This window comes from Alligator sinensis, unplaced genomic scaffold (genome assembly GCF_000455745.1).
Source record: "Alligator sinensis unplaced genomic scaffold, ASM45574v1 scaffold138_1, whole genome shotgun sequence".
Taxonomy (NCBI): Eukaryota; Metazoa; Chordata; order Crocodylia; family Alligatoridae; genus Alligator; species Alligator sinensis.
Genome location: NW_005841862.1, coordinates 138,406 through 161,835, shown reverse-complemented (window position 1 = coordinate 161,835; position 23,430 = coordinate 138,406). Strand labels below are relative to the sequence as shown.

General features: G+C 45.8%; 1 protein-coding gene and 1 long non-coding RNA gene across 6 annotated transcripts in view; one reads left to right on the top strand and one right to left on the bottom strand.

The window, feature by feature from the left end:
• Positions 1–2,425: 2,425 nt before the first annotated feature.
• Positions 2,426–23,424, bottom strand: FOSL2 (FOS like 2, AP-1 transcription factor subunit). 4 transcript variants are annotated; one of them, XM_014524942.2, is made up of 6 exons: positions 22,934–23,424; positions 16,664–16,747; positions 14,824–15,078; positions 10,218–10,325; positions 8,167–8,423; positions 2,426–8,002 (listed from the first exon to the last, which is right to left on the bottom strand). In XM_014524942.2, exons 1-6 carry the CDS (start codon positions 23,030–23,032, stop codon positions 7,960–7,962), a joined length of 846 nt encoding a protein of 281 aa, XP_014380428.1. In that variant the 5' UTR covers positions 23,033–23,424; the 3' UTR covers positions 2,426–7,959. The 4 variants fall into 4 exon arrangements, with proteins under 4 accessions (XP_014380428.1, XP_014380434.1, XP_025071634.1 ...); XM_014524948.2 differs by having other exon boundaries at positions 2,426–8,423; XM_025215849.1 differs by lacking the exon at positions 22,934–23,424 and adding an exon at positions 16,980–22,711 and having other exon boundaries at positions 2,426–8,423.
• The window catches only part of LOC106722805, a 26,815-nt gene continuing 26,140 nt past the window's right edge, over positions 22,756–23,430 (top strand). For both annotated transcript variants that reach the window (XR_003096308.1, XR_001358810.2), the window contains exon 1: positions 22,756–23,026. This is a non-coding gene — a long non-coding RNA (uncharacterized LOC106722805). The remainder of the gene's footprint in view (positions 23,027–23,430) is intronic.

Below are 23,430 nucleotides of genomic sequence, written 5' to 3'. Positions count from 1 at the left end.
AGGGGGGGGGGGGGGGGGGGGGTGAGCTGTAGTAGTGACTGGTGCTCCTTTCCCAACCTTCTCCCCTGCCCCTACACCAGGGCAGAGAGTGTCATGGGAGCAGCGTCTAGGGGCTTTTTTAAAGTCCCCAAAACAGGTAAACATCCCCCCTCCCCTGCCACCCAGAGGCATATCCCCTCTCCTCTTGTCCCCTACCCACTGCTGCTGTTGTCCCCAGTCTTGGGGGCAAGGGGAGCTCCAGAGTCAGTCCAGCCAGGAAGCACCAGGGCTGGGCTCAGTCTGGGACAATGGCAGTGGTGGCTTCCCCCTCCCTATGCCTACTCCCAGGCCAGTGGGAAGGGGAGCCCATCCATTTTAGGCTGAACTCAGCCCCGCAGAACCCAGCCAAAATAACACTGGAGTTTCCCAGGCCTCCAGGACAGCAGGGAAAGTGGCAGATAGGGAAGGGAGGGAGGTGATCGAGGGGAAGGGAGTTGCCTTCTTTGGGGACTTAAAAGAAGTCCCCAGCTGCTGGTCCTGCCACATGGTCAGAAACAGGGGGGAAGAAAAGGGAGGAATGCAGCTGCACCTGTGCACCCCCTTCGGATCCACCCCTGCTATAAACTAGTTTTAGTAATGTAACTTCTTGGGAAGAGCTCCTTTCTCAAGTGCCAGTGATTATGGAAAACTAAAAAAGGAGATCTGAATACATCTAATAATGGGAAATTAGGCAAAAGAGAAGCAGTGGCCTCTTAATTCTTGAACTCAGTCATGAGGTCAGCAGACCAGGAAGTCACCCTGTGAAAAAAGGTTTTCTTGATCAGATTTTTTTTTTCATTTTTTCCTGTAAAATGCAGGAGGCAGCTTCTGCATCTGGCACTACCCAGGTCCAGAACCAGGTTGGGGTTTGTGGCAACACAAAATTCCCCATATTTCACAGTAAGCTCCCAGCATCTGGGGAACCCAAGCTGGTGTAAAGCAGAGGAGACACCTTCTCCTGTATGAGATGGGGGCTCAAAAATACTCAAACAAGCAGAAAGAAAAAAACCCTGTGAAACCTGCGGAAAACAAGATTCCCATGCAAATGTGGCTGAACTTAGCCTCCCACAGATAGGAATGCAAGTGGAAGATAGGTGTCCTGCTGTGTACTTTCATCTTTCAGAACCAAATTACAGTAACTTTGCAGACATTCCACTGTCCGGAGGCTAACCATGATAAAAGCCAGTTACAAACAGTGAGTGCTGGGAGAAGGTTACAGTGGACAGGCAACTTGCACCTAGCTTTACAGGAGAAGTAATTCCAACCTCCTCTTGCATAGCACAGTGTTACCAAATAGGGTCTTTGAACAGCACACAGTATGCGTGTTTGGGGATGAGGAATAATGTCCTTCTATTGCCTGATTTCTTCTAAGTGAATTTAGCACTGGTGATGGGAGCTGGTTTGACAGACAGAGACTAAAGGCATCTTTGCCTCAACACAGCAGGAAGAGAAGAGTCAGATGAGGCTTTGGATACAAGCATGCATATTGTGCTTTGCCACTTGCATCATCTCCGACTCGAAAGGCCTGTTTCAAAGCAGTGCACTCCCCATGGGCTATTCGGGCCTTAACATCCGTGTCTGCAACATAGCTATGATAAGCAATCCTACCCACCACACACAAGTGACGTGGGCTTATTTCTGGGGCCTGGTGGCTCCTGGCTAAGCACCATTCTCTCAGGACTCAGTCTTCAAGAATATTTCATACTTAATCACTATAAAACTATTCTGGCATATCAGTATGTTTCCCTAGCAGCCATTTTTACTATGGGCTGAGGAAAACAGCTTCCTTTAGGGAAGAAGGGGTATTCCCAGGCTTACAAATACCACAGTACTGACTGTTCTTGCTCATAAGACATCACAATGGTGGTTTGTAGGACTAGAGCTGCTGATGTGAGTATTTAGGCCTGATGTTGGTTTGGTTAATGCTGTATCACCTAAGGAAAAAATCTCCCCTGTATTTTCTGTTGGATACAATGCCCTTCCATTCATGTCCTAAACTAGGGGATCCTGTTACTGTGTGCTGGTAAATTTGTGCCATCCTCTACCCCAAGAGCAGTTGCTTCTTTCAAGTGGGTGAAGCAATCCATGGGTAAGCCCTGCCCTTGGGCAGAGAGACCTCGGTGGAAGCTTGGAGTTCTGCCTAAAAGATAGTAAAAAAGAATTTGGTCATATGTTGCATTTTCTTGAGCCATCCTTCTCTCTTTGAAGGAAAGATAAAAGGATCGACACAATATTTGCCTTCCAGCTCACGTGGTTCATTCTCTTAGCTTCTGCCTCATTTACCATTGTTCCAGCTAAACAGCTGTCTGGATTGCAGCCCCTTTCATAAAAAAAGCCCTGAGATGCATTATGGACAGGCACCTGGCAATGCTGTAGTCATTTGTTTGGATAGAAGGAACATGCAAGCTTTTAATTGTTCATGGCAAAGAGTCTTTTAATGACTTCAATTAACAGAGAAAAGAAGAACTCCAGTTAGCTCTCGCTATACAAAAGAGTGTCCACAATGTCTTTAAAACAGGATTTACAAGTGTCATAACTCTCAGCAGCATAGTCACAACACAGCCAATCATTACAACTGAGCACCAAGGGAAGGAGGAATAACAGACCACAGAGGAATGGAAGGAAAAGAAAGAAGGTTGGGAGAGGGGCAAAAAAATCATTCTTCTTCTCAATCTAAATTGATTTTTATTCTATAAAATGCTACTCAGGTAAAATTGTAAAAGCAAAACCATTTTAATATGTTCTTTCTTTCATAGCAGCAAGCTTTCTCTAACAAGCTTTTTTGTTTTAGTGCAAATACTGTAGGCCTGTATTACAGTAAAATAACAAGAACAGAAAGAGAGTCAACACCAGAGAGAGTGCTTCAGAGCCGAGTTTCTCCATGACCACAAGAACTATATAAAGATCAAAAAGGAATGAAGGGCCCCAATTCAACAGTCACCTTGAAGAACCTTCTTGACAGAAACTATTTCACCCCAGGCAAAACAAAAAAATCACTATCTAAACTTGTTGAGAAAAAAAAATCCTGGTGCCCCAAACATTCACTGATCTCCATAGATGTGTATGAATCTTTGGGGCCTGATCCCGATTGCCATCACACTGCTTCTACCCTAGTGTGATTCCTCCGATTTCACTTCAGTGGAATCACTTCTGATTTACCCACATCTGAGTGGAATCAGAATCAGGCCCTTTTATCCTACAAGGATCTTAAAGTAGACTTCAGTGACACTAGTAACTTATCGCTCTAATAAAGATGCACTATCCCTTATCGATGTTATTTTGAACTACACAGTTTATCAAGATATATACAACATTTTATCCTCTCACTGACCAAAAACAATTTTATACCTATTTTCTACACATTTTAATATGTTTTTAATATCAAGTAACCACAGACAAGAAAGTGGAATAACCCTTTAATCAGACAGTATGAGAGGGGAACAATTAAGTAGAACAGGATAAGATTTTGTTATTATCTTGTACTCTGAGATGTGTCCCCAGCCCTAACTACTGTTCACAGAGGAATGATAATGCATCTTTAGAAACATATCTTTTTATACATTTTATACAGACAAAAAAGGAATCATTTAAGAAATGAAAAAAAGCATTATTAGCCTGCAAAAAAAAGTTGAGTATTTTTAATGCTGTCTTTTTTATATCCAGGTCTGGAACAGAGAAAAAGATGTAAACATGATAGATAAATAAATAAGGACTAAGCGGTAGACTCTTCCCTCCCCTCTCCCCCCTCTACCCCCCACCTCTAAAAATGTTTGACCTGGCCTTTCAAATGAGAAAGAGATTGTAAGTGTTGTAGTCATTTAAAAAAAAAAAAAATTCAATGCTTCAGAATTCTGCTTTAGGATTAAAGGGGGGGGGGGGTGACAAAACACCAGGAACATGAGGTTAAATTAATGGTGGGCAGATCTGCTGGAGCAGGCACAAAATATTTGTCTGCCAATAAATAACGAGATACTATTTCTTTCTTTCCTTTTTTTCAGACTAAGGCCAGGTGGATCCTACATGCAGAAAGCAGCAAAAATAAAGGAATTTGAATGATCTATTAAGTTCATCTGACAAGATTAAAAAACGCAAAAAACAAAAAAACCCCATGACTGATCCCAGCATGTTGGTCCCAAGTCCTATCATACCACAAGCAGTTTCTGAACTTAGCCAGTGCCTATACCATAGAGAAAGAAAAGGACAGAGGCAAATGTCACAGCTAGAAGGGGGCATGGGAGAAAGGAGGGCGACATCAGGATGACATATCACTTGCAGGCTGAATAAAAGTTTCCTTCAATTTAACTGCTACTGCTCCCCTCCCACCCACGTTGGCAGTGATTAATTTTAAGCATGTTATTAGGCACTTTACTGAATTGGAGTCAGTCATCAGGGGCATGATCCAAAGGCTGTTGAAATCCCTAGAGGTCTTTCCACCGACTACGATAGCCTTTGGATTCTTGACGTCATCCACCCTGAGCCCCAACCAGGCACATACAACATTCAGTCATTGCACGTCCAGGAATCCCTGTAGTGGATGTTCATGGTGAGCACCAGTTGGGGACTAGTGGGGACGGTCAACACCTGGAAGAGAGCAGGTGACATTGGGCACGTCTACACAAGGCACTAAACGTGCAGAAGACTAATTCTACTGCACATTAGCACATCACAGCAAAAGCCGTGCTACTGCACTAACTGCAGTAGAATGAATCTCCTGCACATTAGTGTCACTAAAAAGGTGTGTGCCAGAGCTACTGGGCAGTAGTGCCAATTACTGCACATTTAGTTAGTACCTGTTATTACAGGTACTAAAAACTTAATGCACCGTACCTACGGCACATCAGTGCATGTGTAGATGTGCTCGCTGACACTCATAATAAAAATGATCCTGGACCCATCTCACAGAGACTTCAGGCTGTATCTTGACTTGTAACAAGACTATCAAAAAGCTAATGTGTCATCATCACTCAAGAAAAATGTAAAGAGTCTTATGGCCTAAAGGCAGACAGAGGAGGATGGGGCCATCTGGCAACATCACAATGAATTAGGCCTAAAGAGAGGAGCCAGATTTTCCATTGGATGTGCCCCCATGGCACAAAGGTGAGGAAAGGGGACTCTTTTGCTTAGATAAAGACAGAAACAAGTAATTATTTTTAGACTTTAAGCTAAGGGTTTGGTATCTGTAAAAAGTCTTGAAATCCCTTGTAGAAAGCAATCTATAGCTGAGACAGGGGGTTAGGCCACCTGTGTTAACAGGCACCTCTCATTTGTAAGTCTGACTCTTGCTGATGACAAAGAGAGGTTTTATAGGCAAGGGAAAGGATGACTGGAGATTATATTTTGCTTCTCTGCTTACCCACCAATGCTGGATGGATCTGTTACTCTCCTGGAGGTTTGTCAGCACATCTCTACAGTAAGGACAATCAATGGCTGTCATATCACAAGTCTGACAGGCAGCTGATCAGCTTGTGAGCAATGCCTCATTTCCCAATACTAAAGGGGTCTAGTAAATATTTTCAAAGACACAACAGACTTGTGTGGTGATCAGCAAGACTTCAGAGGAGGCGTTTGCTCTCCTGCTGCCAATTGAATAAACTCAGAAGTGTAGGAAGCAGGTCTCTACTCAGTTCCTTGTAGGATTGGACCTCATTTATCAATCCAACCTCTGTTCCAGTGACTCTCTGCAAAATGATAAATTGGGTCAACTGGTCCAGGAAGCACTGGGTGGCAAGCAGAGAAAAAAAAAAAAAAAAAAGAAAGTCTTAAGAGGAGTCACCACCTGTTAGCATGATGTTCCACCGTGTTGGGGTGGGAGTGAAACAAGGCCATTTTACTGAATATTCCCGAAGCAAGGGAGACTCTGCTAGACTGGGTAAAAGAAGCAGCAATTTTTCCTGATGTAACACTGTCTAGTTTTAGATCTCTGTTGCTGGAATAATGTAGAAAAGATTTAAGTTGCTGAGAAGTAAAACAGGACTACTGGACTTCAGTTTTGTAGGAACTCATTAATATCTTTCTGCTTACAGCAGAAGAGCTTGTAAAATGCTTGTTTTAAAAAATACAATAAAAATAACAATCCCTGCAACATTTTTGTTCAGGGCCAAGACAGTGACCCTTTAAGAAAGATATAAAAATTCAAAGATACTGCAGGACCACCAACTGCTCAGTAAAAGTCAGGTCCAGCCAGGTGTTGAGCAGTCTTAATTCCAGTGGAGTCAGTAGGATGTGAAGGAGCTGAGCACGTGACCAAGATCCTTCAGTGTCATTGACATCAACAAGAGTTGGAAGCTAACTGCTGATGAACTCAGGTTAAGCACATCACCATTATCAGTAGTGAACATCAGTGTTAAACAGCTGTGCTTGATCAGGGACACTGTGCTGGCACCAAACACCGTGCGTAAGAAGACCCAGGGTGGTAAGGGGCAGAGCTCTCCAGGTGCCTTGAAGACCAGAACCTCCTCTCCCCCATATCAATCAAGCAGCAAAACCCAACAGATGCCAGGGACTGAGGTGTAATGATGGATTCCATCACTGTCAATTTTGGAATCAAGATTGGATGTTCTTCTACAAGATGTGCTGTAATTCTGACAAGGATTTAATTCAAGTCCTATGGCCTGTGCTATACAGGAGGTCTGAATGGATGATCAAAATGGGCCCCTCTGACCTTAACATCAAGGAAACTATGAGTGGAGTGACAGAACCAAACAGAGCTCAGAGGTACAAATGCACTGTTGCATGGGTGCCGAAAGGAAGCAGCCAAGTGAACGTCCAGGTAGCCTTGCCCTCTTGTCTTCAGTTAATCTCTTTCCTGGATTCACAGGACCAGCACATTCTCTTTAGCGACACATTCTGGATATGGGCTGGGGAGGTAAGGCTTGCTCTCAGGCTGGGATCAACCTCTGAATCAGACACTACGATGAGGAGGAAGGTGAGTTACACCCACGGTGGCTGGCAGCCAGGGCAAAGGAAACAAGGTCCAGAAGCCAATCTGGCAAACCCTAATTACAGAAGAAACACTGCCAAAGTCTAGTGGAAACTGACTCTAGCATCCCATCAGTTTCCTGGCACCTCTCCTGGCCCCATACAGGAGGTGTTTTGCTAACCTGGCTATTGCACTGCACAGGGGAACAAAGCATCTCTCACACTCAATGGTTCCTCTCATACTCACTCCTTGCCTCCCCCAACCCAAACATATGAGCCTCCTACAGTCTCTTCACCATGTCCTTGTCACAGAGACTTATACGCTATCAAATCAAACTCTGCACATAGTCCTTGGGGTGCCTCTCAACTCCCCCCTCCATCCTCCAAATCCACCCTCCCACCTTGACAACAGCAATGTTTCCTACAACTCCTTCCCCAACATCATCAGCAGCTAACAAAGATCATAACAAGCCTTTAGAGTTTAGACTGACTAGATGAAATGTCTTGGTAACAACAGCTACAACAACAAAAAATAAGACAGAAAAATATCTAGTAAGATCAAAACTAACCAGGTTTAAGTAAGCACAGCAAGTAACCTTTCAAAGTAATTCACAAAGGCAAGGGATGATTAGTGACTTTCTGCAGCTCGCCTCCAGTCCTGGCCAAGAGTGTTTTCCCAAGTCCTCTAAAGACACAAAAAGATTTCCATAGGCAGCTCCTACAGAGGGATTTCCCCCTCTCCAAACAGACAAGGCATTTCATTCCCACCATTGCCATTTCCTCTTCCATGGAGCTTCTGTTTGTTCTCATTCTTCCTGCCCCAGGAAGGTCCTGGAGCCACAGCATTTCCCCTTTCTTGCTCTTGCTGCCCTTGTGCTTAAACGACCTTGTGCCTGTCTTTAATCCCATGGAGGGGGTGTCCCCCCAGGGTACTGGGCGGGAATGTAACACATTGGCAAATGGGGGATGCAGAGGGATTACAACGCCAACAGAGTTGGAGAGTTCAAGGAATCCGAGGACTGGTCACCGCTGCTGCTGCTTCTCCGGTGAGCTTTGGAACAGGATTCTGAAGGGGAGAGAGGAGATTCCTGATCCAGCACATTGGGGTATGTAAAGACCAGGCTAGAGGAGCCAGGGGTGATGGCAGGCGTTGAGGTCACCACGATGGGAGTATTGAGTGACTCCTCCCCATAAAACCCCCCTGCAATGCTGATGGGCTTAATGACAGACCTCTGGGCTTTGTCGAGGACCAAAGAGGAGGATGGGATCTCTTCCTCCACAGGCTCCTGCTTCACCACTACAGCTCCACTCACTCCGGTCCGGACAGTTTGGAGGCTGCTTGACGGGGGGCTACGACGCTCCTCTGGGCTGATTTTACATGCGGGGCTATGAGCCACTAACATGAACTCCAGCTTATCTTTTTCCTTCTGCAGATCTGCTATCTCTTTCTGCAGTACTGATTTCTCCTCCTCCAGCTCCTCAGTCTCCTGCAGACAAAAGGGAAAATACATAAATCTCAATGCGTACCTCAGGGGAGCATGGAAGAATAGCCTTACCAAAGTGTTCTAGGCACAGACAGTAACTAATCAGATATCCCATGGGCCCTCCCAGTGCCCCTTCATTCTGGTTTGGCACAAGTCAGTCAGAAACATGGTGATCCTTCTTAATTACAGATTATCCATTGGGACAGCTTCAAATACATACTTTCAGAGCCATCCAACCTGTGCACGCTGTGAACACCCTGTTTTTAGTACCTCTGGGACCTCAAAGAATGCCAACACATTCCACAGCAGTGAGGACTAGCAACGAATGGGTGTTAAGGCAATGCACAACCAGGGTGAAGAATGTCTCAGGAAAACAACAGGAAAAGCATACCGCGTTCCAGGCTCAATGACTTTCTCCACTGCTGCTGTACTACCAGAGGATGTTGAGAAAAAGTCATTGCCTCTTCATACAGCACATTTCAGACACAAAGCTGCCTTAGCAATCCTGCCTACCAAAGAGATTCCACTGGACTGAGCTCTCAATCTTGAGTATGTACTACTCCCCAGTCACCTGTTGCCATCTGGCATCAACCAAACTAATTAGGCACCATCAGTGAAACCCATTATGCAGGTAGATGGGATCTACTGCTTTTCCTTGAAAAAGCAGCTCTCTCGCTGAAGAGAGACCAGGCTGGTCCAGCAAGATTTTGATAAAAACTCTTTGATAAAGGCCTATATTGCATTTTAACCCATTTTTGCAGTCATCAGAGCACCTTACAGATTTTAATGCACGTGTCCTGAGAGTTTTCTTCTGAAGAAGGACACTGCTTTTGCTCCCACTTTGCAGATGGGGAACTGAGGCATACAGAGACTAAAGGCAGAATTCAATGTCACCTCAGGGGTGACCAATATGCAGCTTGAGACTAAGGTTACCAGAGTTTTATGTGAGGGTATCCGAGTTACCCAACTCCTGTGTAGCACCAAATCTATTACCACCTCAGAGTATGTAAATGCTTCCATTATAGGAATGAGATTGCCCTCTGGAGATGCAGACTTCTCCCTGGTCCTGTAAAAGTGGCACTTACATTCAGAGTGCATAACAACTGCTCCCACAGAATAGGCAGGAAACTCAAAGTTGCAAACTGTACTCTGGGTATCTGATGACACAGAATTCTGACCTAGGTGAGTATCTGAAGGCCACAGAGGATGTTGGTGGCAAAACAAGGGTCTGAACCAGCTTTCCTGAATCCTAGGGTAATGCTGTACACAGTGAGTAATTCTTCCTTTTTAGAGGACCTGTAGAAAGATCCTACTGGAGTACACTGGAAATCCTACTAAAGGAAATGTCATTGGTTTAACTTGTTCAAATGCTGCATGAGGAATTAATATAAATTAATCACAGGATGGGAAGGGAAATGCTATATTGGCAATCAAGTACAAAACATGTCTGGGAGGCTCAACAGTGTAACAACCATGTGCACTCAGAACTTGTCAACTGACAGCTAAAAATAGGTGTAGTGGGGACTCGTGGCTCAAATATAATGACCTCATGTCTTGTCAGCAGGGTTTGGATCCATGATCTTGAACAGCACCGCACAAAGCTCTAGAACATGAGCCAGAAACCTAACCCCACTAGCTGCTAGAAGCAGCTAACCTCACTAGACCAGCCACTGAAGGAGAACATGATGCCCACTCTGCAGCATGTTTCTGTAACATGATAGTAGATGGAGAGGAATAGTGTAGGGTGGTCCACGATGAGCATAATCAGGAGGGGAGAAATGCATGTAGAGCACATACCGCCTGGAGTTTCTCTGTCAGCTCTCGACGCCTGTTACGACACTTAGCAGCTGCCAGCTTGTTCCTCTCTCTCCGGATCCTTCGCTTCTCCTCTTCTTCGGGTGACAGCTGTAGGCAAGCGCCAAAAAGAATAAAAACAAACCTCACAACCAGATCTGAGCAAATAATTTCGTGCAGATTGGGAACACTTCACTGCAGAGTGAAAAAGGACCTGCCCCTACAAGATGTTGAGCACGCTGTTTCCCTGACTGCAAGTGGGAGATGAAGGCATTTGGCACCTCCCCTGGGACTGGGTCTTAAATGAGGGGCTGGGGAAAAAGGCAGAGTTAGGAGTGGATAATTGTGCAAGCAGGCAGTGTATCTGCAGCCAAGGCCAAACAGATAAAAAGATGCTCCGATTGTTTCACAACTTGGGTGGTATATTAAGCAAAACCAGAGCAAGATGTTGTAAGTGCCTCTTTTTTGAAAACAAAATATCAGATTCTTCCCACACAAAAACAGTTGTTCACTAGAAGGTCAGGGCCCAAGATTTCATCAGCAAGACTTACTGAACCCCACCAAGCTATGACAATTTCCACCAGCTGAGGATCTGGCTCCAGATTTCCAAGCATTGGTCAAGGTCACATGCTGTACTTCCTATATTGGCAGGCTACAGTCCAGAAACATAAAGAGACCTCTGGGACCAGATCATCTTTTCACTGGTATACGTCAAAAGTAACTCCATAGAAGCACAAGGAGGTGCATTATTGCAAAACTGGAAGAAGGGAAGGATAGGACTCTGAGTTTGGGCAAGGCAGAAGCAACATTTAGGTTTGGAGGGGGGGATTTTTACACAACTTGACAACAGAAAAAATGCTACTGTAGTGGCAGGGGTCAGGGCAGGCTGTCAGTAGGTATACACCAGTACACTAGATGAAGCCTTCACTGCTATGCTGGCTTACTCCAGCTGAGAATTTAGCCTGTCATTTTTAGGTTCCAGCACAGAGCAGATTTTTGTCCGGAATTACTTATTCATTCCCCTGCGGGACTCCTAGCAAGCATGTACAAAGCAAAGAGCGATGTGGGGACAGCCCCAGCTGATGTGAGCTGGCACAGCTCCACCAACTTCAGGTTTGTTGGGCTGCTTTCCTCTAGAGAGGATCAGCCCCGCTGAGCATAAACAAAACTGAAACAGATTCAAGTGTGCAGTTTCGTCTAGTACAGAAATATAAACTGCCAGCAAATAATGGAAGGATGCTGCTTTCAGAAAGCTTTCAGTTTTAATACCTTTTGGGACTGTTGATAACACAACGAACACATTATTCATAGGTTTTTTTGGTATCTGTTCTTTTATATTTTTTTACTCTGCCTACCCTCATTCTGGTTTTGATTTTCTTTTTCTTGTTGGATTTTTTTTTTATCCCTCCATCGTTTCAGTCTCAAGAAGCTTAATTGAATCTTTGTGCACTTCCCCCATTAGGCTTTGCCTTGTTTTTTAAACAAATGTTGTACATTTTTATTATTTTGTTTGGTTATAGAATAAAAATGACTGTACTTGCAAAAACTATATGCAACGTATGTATGTAGCTGTCATACAGATACAGCCCCAATTCAACAAAGTCCGTAAGCACGTTTAAGTTCTCTGCTGAATTGGGACTTACACAGGGTTCAAAATACAGGGGAGCTCATGGGGGCTGAGCCCCTCCCCCATAAGAGACGAGAGCCCCTGGCCCACCCTGCACCTTCCTAAGCAGCTCAGGCTGTGATGGTAGCTCCTTTCAGCTTCCAGCTGCCACAACCACACACTACCCCCCGCAAGAGTTGGAGTGCAATTCAAACCCTGGATCTATGGATGGGATTTCCAAAGGTCTCCATATGATTTAGGAGCCTGATCTGTACTGAACAGTATCTCGGACCCAAATTTTCGTCTTTATACCTTAAATTCCATTTAACAATCTAGCTCAGGATGCCTTTTTTCATTCATTTGTTTTTTTACAAGTCCCATGATCACCCAGGACTGTTTAGAATTAAAGCCATAATCTGAACACGTTTAACTTTAACATTTCATGGGAACAAAACCAAAATGGTTTCTCCATTGGCTTGTTTAAATGAGTTTGGTTCCATCTGGTTTGTGACATTTTTTGCATTAGTTCACTGCGAATAACCTCATGTGTGCTCTTCCTGGCAAGAACATTCACCCAAATAGCCTCTTTTTGGGGGGTTTTTTAGTAAATATTACTAATCTTCTCCATAAATACATTCTATGTTTGGGATGTATGCATCCCCACAGCCCAAACCCAACCTCAGGGGTCAAGTTCACCTACTCTGTTATCAAATCCCCATGGTTTTTATTCAAAAGGGCTTGAATTTGAACGCCCCACATTGAACCACTTGCAAACAAGCCACAGGCCAGGAATTGCTGGCAAGCATTCCTAGGCAAACAAATCTAACAATTAAACTGAAGAATATGGTGATCTCTTCACGGCCAATTTGTAAGTGCAAAGGCAACATTTGTCAGGCAAACTGATTGTTGCTAATTATTCCTCCAGCTCTTGTGACAGCCTCCTTCCACTTTAGATAACAGAGCATTGCACTGCAGCGAAACTAGTGGAAATACAGCCTAGTGCAGGAGCCTTGCATAAGATCTATGCTCCACTTAACACCTAATGGACAATCAAGTTCTTCTTGAGCAAACACATGCTAATAGAATACGGCTTGAGTGCAACTCTACTAGCTTTTTGTGCAGAGGGGAATTACACTGACCGTGAGCAATGTTAACTCCTTCCCTGCTCTGGAAAGCCAAAAACAGCAGAGACACAATGTAGCAGTCAGACTGTGAATCAGAACAGATGAGGTGGAAGTAAAAGCAGGGCTGGTGTGTTTTATTAAAAACAGCCCTAATACGACAGCCATCGAATCGATGGAACGTATGCAATGTCTTATCACATTTCTCTGCAATGACCCGCAAAACCGCTGCTTCTGAGTAATACGGAGAGAACCAGATTATTCACATCCACTTTAGAAGTGGATTGAGCACGTGAAAAGCAATGGCTTGACAGGTCTCCACAGAGAGGTGCTCTGATGTCAGGTGTGCAGCAGGAGTAGTGGCACTACAACCATACTGCCCTAGCCATGCTGATGTCCCCAAGAGCTCTGAAGACATGAGTGTACAGTACCCCTCAACCTCTGCTCAGCCTAGCTCATGCTGCCAAGAGACTGGGTGCTGGGGTTAGGAGCACGGACACTTTCCAGCTAGAAAATGGGCTGAAGGCCCTGCCCATCTCACACACAGGCAGCTTATTTTTTAGTAAGCGCAGATAGGTTTGCTCAAGGAGAGCCTGTTCCTCCCACCGCTCACTTCTGGCTAGTTTCACTCTGATGCTATCACACAAGGCAAGAATTGGAGTAGGGCCAGCTGGTTGAGGAGCAGGTAGAAAGCAGAGATAGTTGATCCACAGGGGAAGGGAAGGCCCAGCACTCAACATGGTGAGCCTCCAGCCCTACACCTCTATCTTGCTTCACCATGGTAGGTTTTAAGTGGAACTGCACAAATCTCAGTGGTTTGCACAAGAGGTTCTCTTTTGCTTGGGGCTGCAACCAAGCAAACTCAAAACTCAAACTGAAACCCGGTTTAGTCTAGACTATGGAGTTTCAGATGCTTTTTAGGCAAAGCCATAAACTGTCCCAGGCTAGAGAAGCTTGCGGAGAAACTTAGTTGAGTAACTACTTGCAGTGATGTTGTGGTAATAAAATGCTCCCTGGCTTCTACAGTGTTTCATTCCAAGAGACCCCAGAGCCCACAGGTAAACACCAGCTCTTGTTCCCTCTTCTTCGGGTTATCAGTTGCTTTAAAAGGGCAGCAGGGCTTTTCCTCTATCTAGAGGAATTTCTGGGTGGTGTAAGTTGATGAGAACTTAATTTTACACCCTCTGGTCCTGTTACTCCAGCTTAGAGGACAAACAGGGGTGGGAAAGGCATGATCTGGAACTCTAGAGCCAATGGAGCAGTCCCCAAGGGTCATTCCAGCAGCCCAAGTGAAAGCAGATCTGTGGTGGGTCTAACTGGCAATCTAAGGATGCGGGGAGCAGAAGAGGCACTAAAAGCATCTGTGCATAGTGATTAGTGTCAATCAGGAACATCTGGCCTTAGGACTTAACTCATTTGCCATCTACATCCATGCAAGGCAGCTATTTAACCATTCACAGTAACAGCACACATCAAGGTTAGGTCAGGAGGTGAAGAACATGAAACTGAATTAAAAAAAAAAAAAAAAAAGTGCAAGGGAATTTAAGAGGACAAAACTTTAGGAGCAGAAACAGGTTTTCTAGGATTAAAAGCTAGGATTAAAAAGCTTGCAAAAGGTGCCAGGGGATCCAGACGTAGCTGCAAGCTGTCAGAGCCTTGCTTATTAGATCTTGCCTTCCAAAAAAGGCCTTTCAACATCACAATATGGGGGAGGGGAGGCAGCTACCAGCCAGATCTCAGTGAGAGGGAAGGGCACCTCGTATTAAATCACTAGCCCTATGACCTGTGGCACCTACGCTTTTTCTTGTAGGTTCCTATCCAAACACCAACCATACCCAAGCCTACGCAATTGAGAATGAGTCATTCCATCCTTCCTGGTTACCTGCTCATCTCTTCTCCTTCTGCCCACTGTTGTCCCAATAGTCTTAATAACGCCAGGTCTCTGCAGGGCAGTGTGTCCAGCAACCGAAGATAGGTTGGGCAGAGGATGGCTGTAAGGATGGGAGCGAGAGTAGGGACTCGACATGGAGGTGATCACAGTAGGCTGCACCATCCACTGCAGATCTTGGCTGGTTGTTATGGCATTAATCGTGGGAATAAAAGCACTGCCGGATCCTGGCATATCTACTCGGAATTTCTAGGAAGAGAGAAAAAAAAAAGAGAGAGAGAAATTAGTATATGCTGATTATGAATATCAGGTGACAGGCAGACATCCTAGGTAAGTATCTCATTAGGCACCTGATCCAGGGGTTAAACACCTGAAGCAGAGGGCCCAGCAACCTGTCAGTATGCAAACTACATAGAGATCTCAGTGTTTCCACAAACAGTCAACCTCTAGCTGCATCTAGCAGAGGGAGTTTCAGCATCTGGCATCCAACTCTCACAGGCTACTTCGGCTACATGCAGAACAGCCCATCCATGTGCTTGTTCCTCAGGAGTGGATAGGGGACAGGGCAGTGGCAGAGACAGCACATGAACAAAATCCCCACAGCAGGACCCTGCGATGCTGAAAGATCAAAGTCATTTTGGTGGCCTTATCAGTCAGTGCCATTCAGTTTTGCTGTATCCCACTTCTGCCTGAGACACTACCATTGAGATTCCTCTACACCTTCCTTGCCCCTCTTATTCTTCTCTGTCTTCTCCACTGTTTCTCTGCTCCCACTGCACACCTCTCTCTGCCCATCTCGTACACAGCATCAGCCCCAGAATAGCAAGTTGTGTCATAGTGTGAAAGGGAAACTGGGGAGTTTCTAGAAAAATACTTCTCCATCAATCCAGAGAAAAGGAAGGGAAACTTTAGCCCTCCAAAGCCACGGCCAAGCACTGTGAAACTGTCTAACAGGGGATCTCTTCTATTCCTGCAGACAGGAGTTTCCCCTTAAATTCTGGCCCCATGCACAAGTGATCTGGTACAATGAGCATCAGTGGCAACTCACATATATGCCTCAGGGCAATGGAGGGCTTCTGTCCTAGGGTGCAAGGGCACACTATATATATATATATATATATATACACACACACACACACACACACACACACACACACACACATATAAAGTTTTCATGTGTCTAGGCATATTTTAATGGCAGCCTATAAAATGCATCTCAGGATTCAGATCTGGCAAGTTCCTTGCAGCTCTCAGCCCAGTCTAGTCAAAACAAGGCAGCAGTTAAACCAAGGCAGTGGGTAATGTGGGTAATGATTGCCTCTAAAATGCTTCTGCTTGTACGCCTTGTTTCAGACAGAGGTAAATCCACCTGGATAAGAGGCTAGGAAAACAAAAGCTTGTCCCCGGAGGGGGAAGCAAGAGAAAGAATGCTTTTGTCTAGGCAGGGATCCTCTCCGGAGGGCTGTCAAGGGTTCGATTAGATTTTACAGGCAGGTCTTGGGCCAACAATCCGAAGTCTGAATACATAGAGGACAATGGGCTGTTAGGACCAGAGATGACAGCAATTAGGTAACAAGTTTACGGCCCTTGCAGTGATCCTCTGTAAATGCATGGCTATGGGTCAACAGAATGACTTCAGAGCAGAGTCAGAAAAATATGTGGGAAAGGACATCACCAGTGAAGAAAGTAGCCCACTTCGGGACAGCACTCACGCCTGTGCTTTATGATAAGGATGTAAACTGGTTCTTTCCTAAAACTAAGGCTAATACCCTGATTGGTTTGGGTCTTTGGGCCAATATCACACAGAGAGCACCCTATTCAAATGAATACCTACTGAATTCAGTAGGCCCGAGATTGCACGAAAATCATCCACTTTGAACACAGACGCATTCCACTCTGGAGTGTAAGACAGGCCAAACTAGGGGGAAAGGATGGGAAGAGATACGAGTAAATCACATTGGAAAAAAATATGCAAGAACCCTCCTCCCCCCGGCACTGAGCCCACAGCCCCAGGCCCAGAGTCTCAGAGAGTCACCTCGGGACCAAAACAGGACCTGCAAAGACTCAAAATCTTAACAAAAGGCCCATCTTCATGAGCTCTCCTGGCTAACTGGTTAGACCCAAGAAGTCTGGAAAAGAGTCAGACTTACAGGTTAGTTCTCTATCCCTGTACAGGAGTTTGTTGAAAATCTCTATTTCTTCCTCCCTTACCAGCGCTGAGCATAGCTGTGACTGTGTGACACAGGACATCCTCATACTCACACATCGTGTGGCCTAATAAAGCAGGGGCAACAGAGGCCAAATTACCAAGAGACTGACATCACAGAGTGAAAGCATGAAGTAGTGAAGCAAATAAAGCCCAGGAGTGCCAGCTAAGAGATCTGGGTTGGGCTTCCAGATTTACTACCGACTTTCTCAGTGGTCCTTAACTTTCTATACAGCTTTCTGTTCCCCCTCTCTGGAAAGTGTGGTATTTTGATTCTTATCCCAATGGCAGTGGGGCTATGAGGCTAAACTAACTATAGCAAGGCAGGTTTGGATCCTCAGAGGGAAAGCGCTAAAGATTTCCACATTAAGGCTCACTGCACACCTGACCTTTGCAGTAATATACATCCTGTCCTTCAGTGACCAGTGACCAGGCAGGAGTTCCTATCCACCAGGTCCAAAAAATTACAGTGATCACCAAATTACCTGGATGAACGAGAGAAGTTTCTCTCTGCCCTAACTGTGACAAGTTGAAGATCAGACCATACAACACTGGAGAGGTCCCCTGCCCCTAGATTTGTAATCAGATCTTGCATTTGCCCTATAATTTGGCCATCACAGTAAGATGTCACTGATCAGGTGTCACTGATCTAGGCCTTCCCCACATACATGGTTCTTGCACTAATAAGAACACTAAACACAGGACAGGAGACTGGGTTACCCGTTTTACTGAGCAAAATCTTGATTCTCTCATAGACAGAGCTTTAACTGCATCCCTAGATTGTGTTAAACCCTGAGACAGGCTTTCTGCAAGCCTAGGGAAGAGAGAGAGAGCTTTTGTGATGGGTAAGAGTATACAGGACAGATTCAGAAAGTGAGGGAAATCCCACTTGGTTCTTGTCTATGGGATGAACCTTCTTTATCACTAACCCTCTTCCTTACCCAGTAACATGGTGTTTAAGCATACTGCTAAAACTCAGAACCCTGTAATTTGGCACAAAAATCATCCACTACTATTGCCCCCCTTTCTCCATCTAACTAATTACAGATTGTGTCAGAGTTTGTCTTAAGACACCTGCTGCTCTAATTGACGTTGGGTCTCTGAGCAGACCAGCACATCTATGTTCCACCTGTGAGCTCAGCTATTTCCATGTTCTGCTCAATCCTTTACTGGCCACAGTTTTCCCAGCAGCAGCTCTCTCCTTCCTATTTCTAGTAACTCCCCAGCTTTAACCCAAGACACTGCACTGCCATTAGTTTCCCCTTCCAAAATGCTACTAGGTTCCCACCACTTGGCTAATGAAACACCAGCTGATCTTCCCCAAATCCATCTACTGTTCTTTCCAGCTCAGCTTTTGTACCTTCTGTTATGCTGGCCCCTCTTCCTGAAACACCCCCCTTGCCCTCATCCACCATGCCATCTTCCTCTCACTCTCTTTATTTCATCCCTATTTCTTGTGCTTGCCCATTCATCGCCTCAGCTTGGATCCCCACATCCACCCTCTCTGGATTGTTCATCTCAGGTCCTCTTTCTGCTCCTAGCCCTTGGGCATCTACAAGGGTGTTCCTGAATTTCATGGAAATGTGCAGCACCATGTAACATGTTCTGTAGTAATAAAACTGCAGTGCCATACGCTCCAGATACCCAGTCTCCCTTGTGGAACAAGCAGCCAGACAGCCACCATGACCCCAGAGCCAGTGCCCTTCCGCTGACCCAAGCAACACACAGATCAAAATACCACGCACAGCAACCCCTGTAGCTTCCCCTTCGCTACGTTATGCCGAGGGCTGAGGTCTGTTTCTATTATAATCTAAAACACGGCACTGAGTAATGGCTTCCTATACTCCATCTCCCAGGGCCATCTCAAAGACAGTGAAATCAGTTCTGCCATAATAATGCTAGGGGATGAGCTAGACCAGTAGGTCACAAGGTCAGGTATGTAGACCAGCAACGGAATAGGGTTTCAGGCTGCCGGCCGTCCATTTTCCCTTCCCTATCTATTTGAGGAGCTTCTGTACAGTTATTTGTACTCTTTTTGCTTACTGAACTGTTCAGATCAGCTGAAGTTAGTCAGGTAGGTGTATGGAGCAGGCACACAGAAACAAAAAAAGCACCCTCCTTGGAAGTTGATACAACAGCTAGGAAAAAGGGGGAACCAGGGGAGCCCAGCAGAAGGTGCTCCTTTCCAACCCAAATGATCCTATAACAATGGAAGGAACCTTCTTAAGCCTCTCTCATGCAAGTAGTTCTCTGCACACACTGGATACTGCAGAAGGAAATCTGCTAGACAGTAACAGCGAGTACACTGTCCTTACTGAAGTCGGGGCTAACCACAAGGCAAGTTTGTGATTAGAATTAGGAGACGGCACAGAACATTTAAAAAAAAAAATATTACAGTGCTGCGCTGTGTGGCTCGAATAATTAAAAAACATCAACATTTTGGCTCAGAAATGCAGTTTCCACTCAAACTTGTGACTGATGCAACTTGTCTGGCTTCTAAAGCGGGAAATAAAGATTCAAAAGAAATGAAAAATCTGCAAGATGCTTGTTTTTTGTGGTGATAAAATTGCTTATTTCCACAGTAGAGAATCAACAGAATAGACCAATTTCTAGGACAGAGGCAAAGCTTTTGTCTACAAGATCTGCAAAGATCAAGGGGAAAAAAGACACACAAGAGCCTTGAGAAATCTCCTAGATTCTTAAAGAAAACACTTATGTGCTGCCTAAGCCAGCATCCTGATCTCAGCCCTATTAAGATAGTAACCTTAGAAACTACATTCTGGCGCGCATATCAAACAACAAACACACTGGCAGTTTGAAGGAAAAGAAAAAACAAGAGGGAAAAATCAAATTGGCTCATTTGGGTCAGACTTCATTAACACACATTCAGCACATCCATTCAGTGTGTCATAGCCTCCTTAAAAAGCCACACGATGCACGAGACTTACTGAGATTGAAACAAAAAACAAAAGAAAAGAAAACAAAAGAACTCCAGAGTAATCCAAGCAGTTTCAATTTCTCAACCCCACCCCTCACCCCTGCCCTGCCTTTGCATTTACTGTAAGGATGAATAATCCAGTTCCAAACTACAATCCTTGGAAACTTCACATCCCTCGGAGGAACAGCCTACAGAGGGCACCAAAGAGGTGTGTTTGGAGAGAGCTGGGAAATCTTCAGAGTCATTTCTGGTAAAAGTTCTTTGATGTGAGGAATGTCACGGGCTGGTACGGTTGGCAAAGTTTAATATATTGGGCGATTTTTTTTTTTAAACAAGCCTTCTTGATGCAAAAACAGAAACACGCCTCACTTTGCCAGGTCGTTTGCACACGTTGCACAAGAAATAATAATAATTTCGAAAAAAACAAGTGCAACCCTGGAAAAAATTTTTAAAAGAGAGAGAGCGAGCGAGCTAGAGAGAGGACAGCTGATGTAAACAAGTTATGAAATAACCCAGGTTTGTGTAACTGGTCCGATTGTGTAATGCCTTCCACAGAAGCCATGAATTTAGTCTGTGCAGGCAAATAAGCCTTTCTGAGGTAATTTCCTAGGAAACTGAAGAGAAAAAGGCCCATTAAAAAAAATCACCAGCCTTTTAGTTTTGTGTATTCACATAGCCTCAACAGGAAATATCCTCCATTCTTCAGTTTCCAATATTATTCCAGATCAGCAGCTTACCAAAAGACAAAAATGTTAACTAAATCACATGAGCCTTGGAAAAATAAGAACTTGTATTCCTGATGGTCAAAGAGAGCCGGAAAACTGATCAACAATAAATACCAACCAACATTCAGCCAGCTGGGCAATGTCCAAATAGCAGGAGAAAGCAAAACTATCACTCCCTGGGCACTCCGAACCTCTGGCTGAAGCACAAATGCATTCCATCCTCACAGACAGACAGGGTGCTTTGGGTAGATGCAATCTCTTTTATTAGACCAACTAAAGAGTTGCAAAAATTGTTCTTTGCAAGCTTTTGGGCACAGACGCCCTTCAACTGACAATCCTCAGACAGGCACTATTAAAAAAAAAAGGTGGGGGGGGAAGAGGGAAGAGAGCATTTTGAACTGAGTTTCTTTAGAGGCCTTAAAAAAATAAATCAAATAAAGACCACTTTGAGAGATGCCATTTCCATTTCAACTCAACTACACTAAAGCATCTGGAAACCAAGTCTCCCAGCACCTAACCCAGTAACACAGATGTGAAGAACCTTAGGCTGATGTAGTTCAGCTCAGGAAAGAGCCAGCCTGAGAGAAAGAGAAGGAAGGAGGGTCCAAACTGAAACAAAAGTAGAGGAGAGAAAAAAAATAAAGCAAGAGAGGAAGAGATTCACAGATATTTTTTGTTGCTGTTATTTTTAGTGGCATTACCTGGCAGATTCCTCGGCTTTGAAAGACAGCTGTAAAATGCTAAAAGGGACCGCATAAGGAGGCAAGGTTGCCTTAATGTAGTATACTATTAGGAATTGCAAAATCTGCCAGTGTGTTGCAGCTCACTGAGAATTAGCCAACACTTGTGCTCTGCTTCATCAGTGGCTCTGCTCTACCTATGGGTGGGTGGATTGCTTTAAAAACTCATTCTTTCTTCCTTTCAGGGTTTTAAAATAACTTTCCACTAAAGATCCCACGAAGTCATAGGCATTTTCTTCACCAGAGGTATAAAAAGCCCCAGCTACAACTGCGACCCCCCCGCAACCACTTACATGCTTTCTGAATTTCCATAATAAAAATGAGGAGCAGGAGGCCCTCTGCTGTAGCTAGCTAGGTACCCGAATTTCTGCCAAGTATCAGGTCAGGGATTGCTATTAACGAACTGAATTATCCAAGCAGGACATAGAAAAGGCTACTGTTTTCCAAGGGAAATTCCTCAAGCAAGGGAGCACATGCTCTCAGACAATTCCCATCCTACTGTTGAAAGCAGCACTTTCCACAGAGATCTCCTTTATCTCCAAGGGTTTGAAGCCACCCTAACCCGCATGGAGGTGATTATAGTGGTCAACTCTTGGCTAAAAACAATGAAGGACCGTCTCTACCCTCTCTACTCAGAGAAGTTGCCTGCGGAGGTCAGGACCAGAAATAATTTCTCATGCCCAACCTCCCATCAAGGTTTGGAGACGTTGCGTGGCATTTGGAGGGGGGTAAATGTAAACACTTGTATCATCTCATTTGGGTCTCCGGTGTGGTTGGACAGACAGCTCTGACAGCTTCGGGGGGTCCCTTCACCTCCTAAAAAAAAATCAATCAATCAAGGGCTCTCACTTTCCGACTTTATATCTCACTCAGTCCTTCTGGTTTGGCCCCAGTACCTTACTTCCTTAGCCCAGCCCGCACATTCATGCCCTGCCTTCCACTCGGCCACACATCTGCCCCCTTCCAGGCACAGCACTTTGGGCAAGGACTAAAACGTGGGCACGAGAGTCAAAAAGAAATAAAACAAATAAATAAATAAATAAAACCAAGCTAGTTGAGCGAGCACGAGCCGGGACAGCTTCTGGCACCCGAAATCTTCCCTGGCGGTGGCCATGCAGCAAGAGAAGAATTGCCCCAAACAGGCCAGAGGCAGCCGGGCAGTGTTGGGACTGGCCCGCTGCTTCCCATTCCTCTCCACGTCGGTGCCCAGCCGCTTGCGGGCCAGTTTCAGTCCCCGGGAGAAGAGCCACTGCGGCGGGAGCCCCCTCCCCGAGCCCCCGGGAGCGGAGCCCGGCCCCTCACACTCACGCGCGGCTGCTTCAAGCCCAAGCTCACTCCAGCAGGGGCCAGCAGAGCCCAGGGGAGCGAGCCACCTAGTCCCCGGGCTGCTCCTGCGGCCCAAGCAGGGAGAGGCCGGATCCGGCGCGCCTGGGTGTGGCGCCGGACTTCGCTCCCTGCCCCGCCGGGACCGGGCGGGGAGAGGGCGCCCCCCTACCTGCTGCGCGGCGCCGCCGGAGTAAGGCTCGGGGTGTCCCGGAGAGCCCGTGCTGCCCCGCGAGGACGTGTCGAAGCTCCCGGGATAGTCCTGGTACATGTCCGCTGCCCGGGGCGCTCCAAGGGCTCGGCCCGGGCCGGGCGGGGGCCGCGGCTGTGCCTGCGAGTGTGCGCGTACGTCCCTGGGGTCTGTGCCTGAGTGTACCTGTGTGTGGGTGGGTGTGTGCGAGTGTGTGCCTCTATAAGTGTATGAGTGTGCGCCTCTGTGTGTGTGCTTACGAGTGTATGAGTATGTGTGTGTGTCTATGAGTGTGTGAGTGTGAGTGCCTGTACCTGAGTGTGAGTGCGTGTGAGCGTGCCCCGTGTGCGCGGCGGTACCTGCGGGCGCGCGTGTGCCTGTGGCTCTGCCTGTGTCCGTGTCCTTGAGTGTCTGGGCGCGAGGGGGGGCCAGTCCCACCCCCCGAGCCCGCGCGCCTCCCCGCTCCGCCCGGGGCGCTC

Coding starts and splice junctions, on each gene's coding strand:
- FOSL2 (XM_014524948.2), bottom strand. CDS start 23,032: ATGTACCAGGACTATCCCGGGAGCTTCGACACGTCCTCGCGGGGCAGC. Junction 15,079..16,663: donor TCTCGGGCCTACTGAATTCA/GTAGGTATTCAT, acceptor CTCTCTTCCTAG/AAATTCCGAGTAGATATGCC. Junction 8,424..10,217: donor TGACAGAGAAACTCCAGGCG/GTATGTGCTCTA, acceptor TTTTGTCTGCAG/GAGACTGAGGAGCTGGAGGA.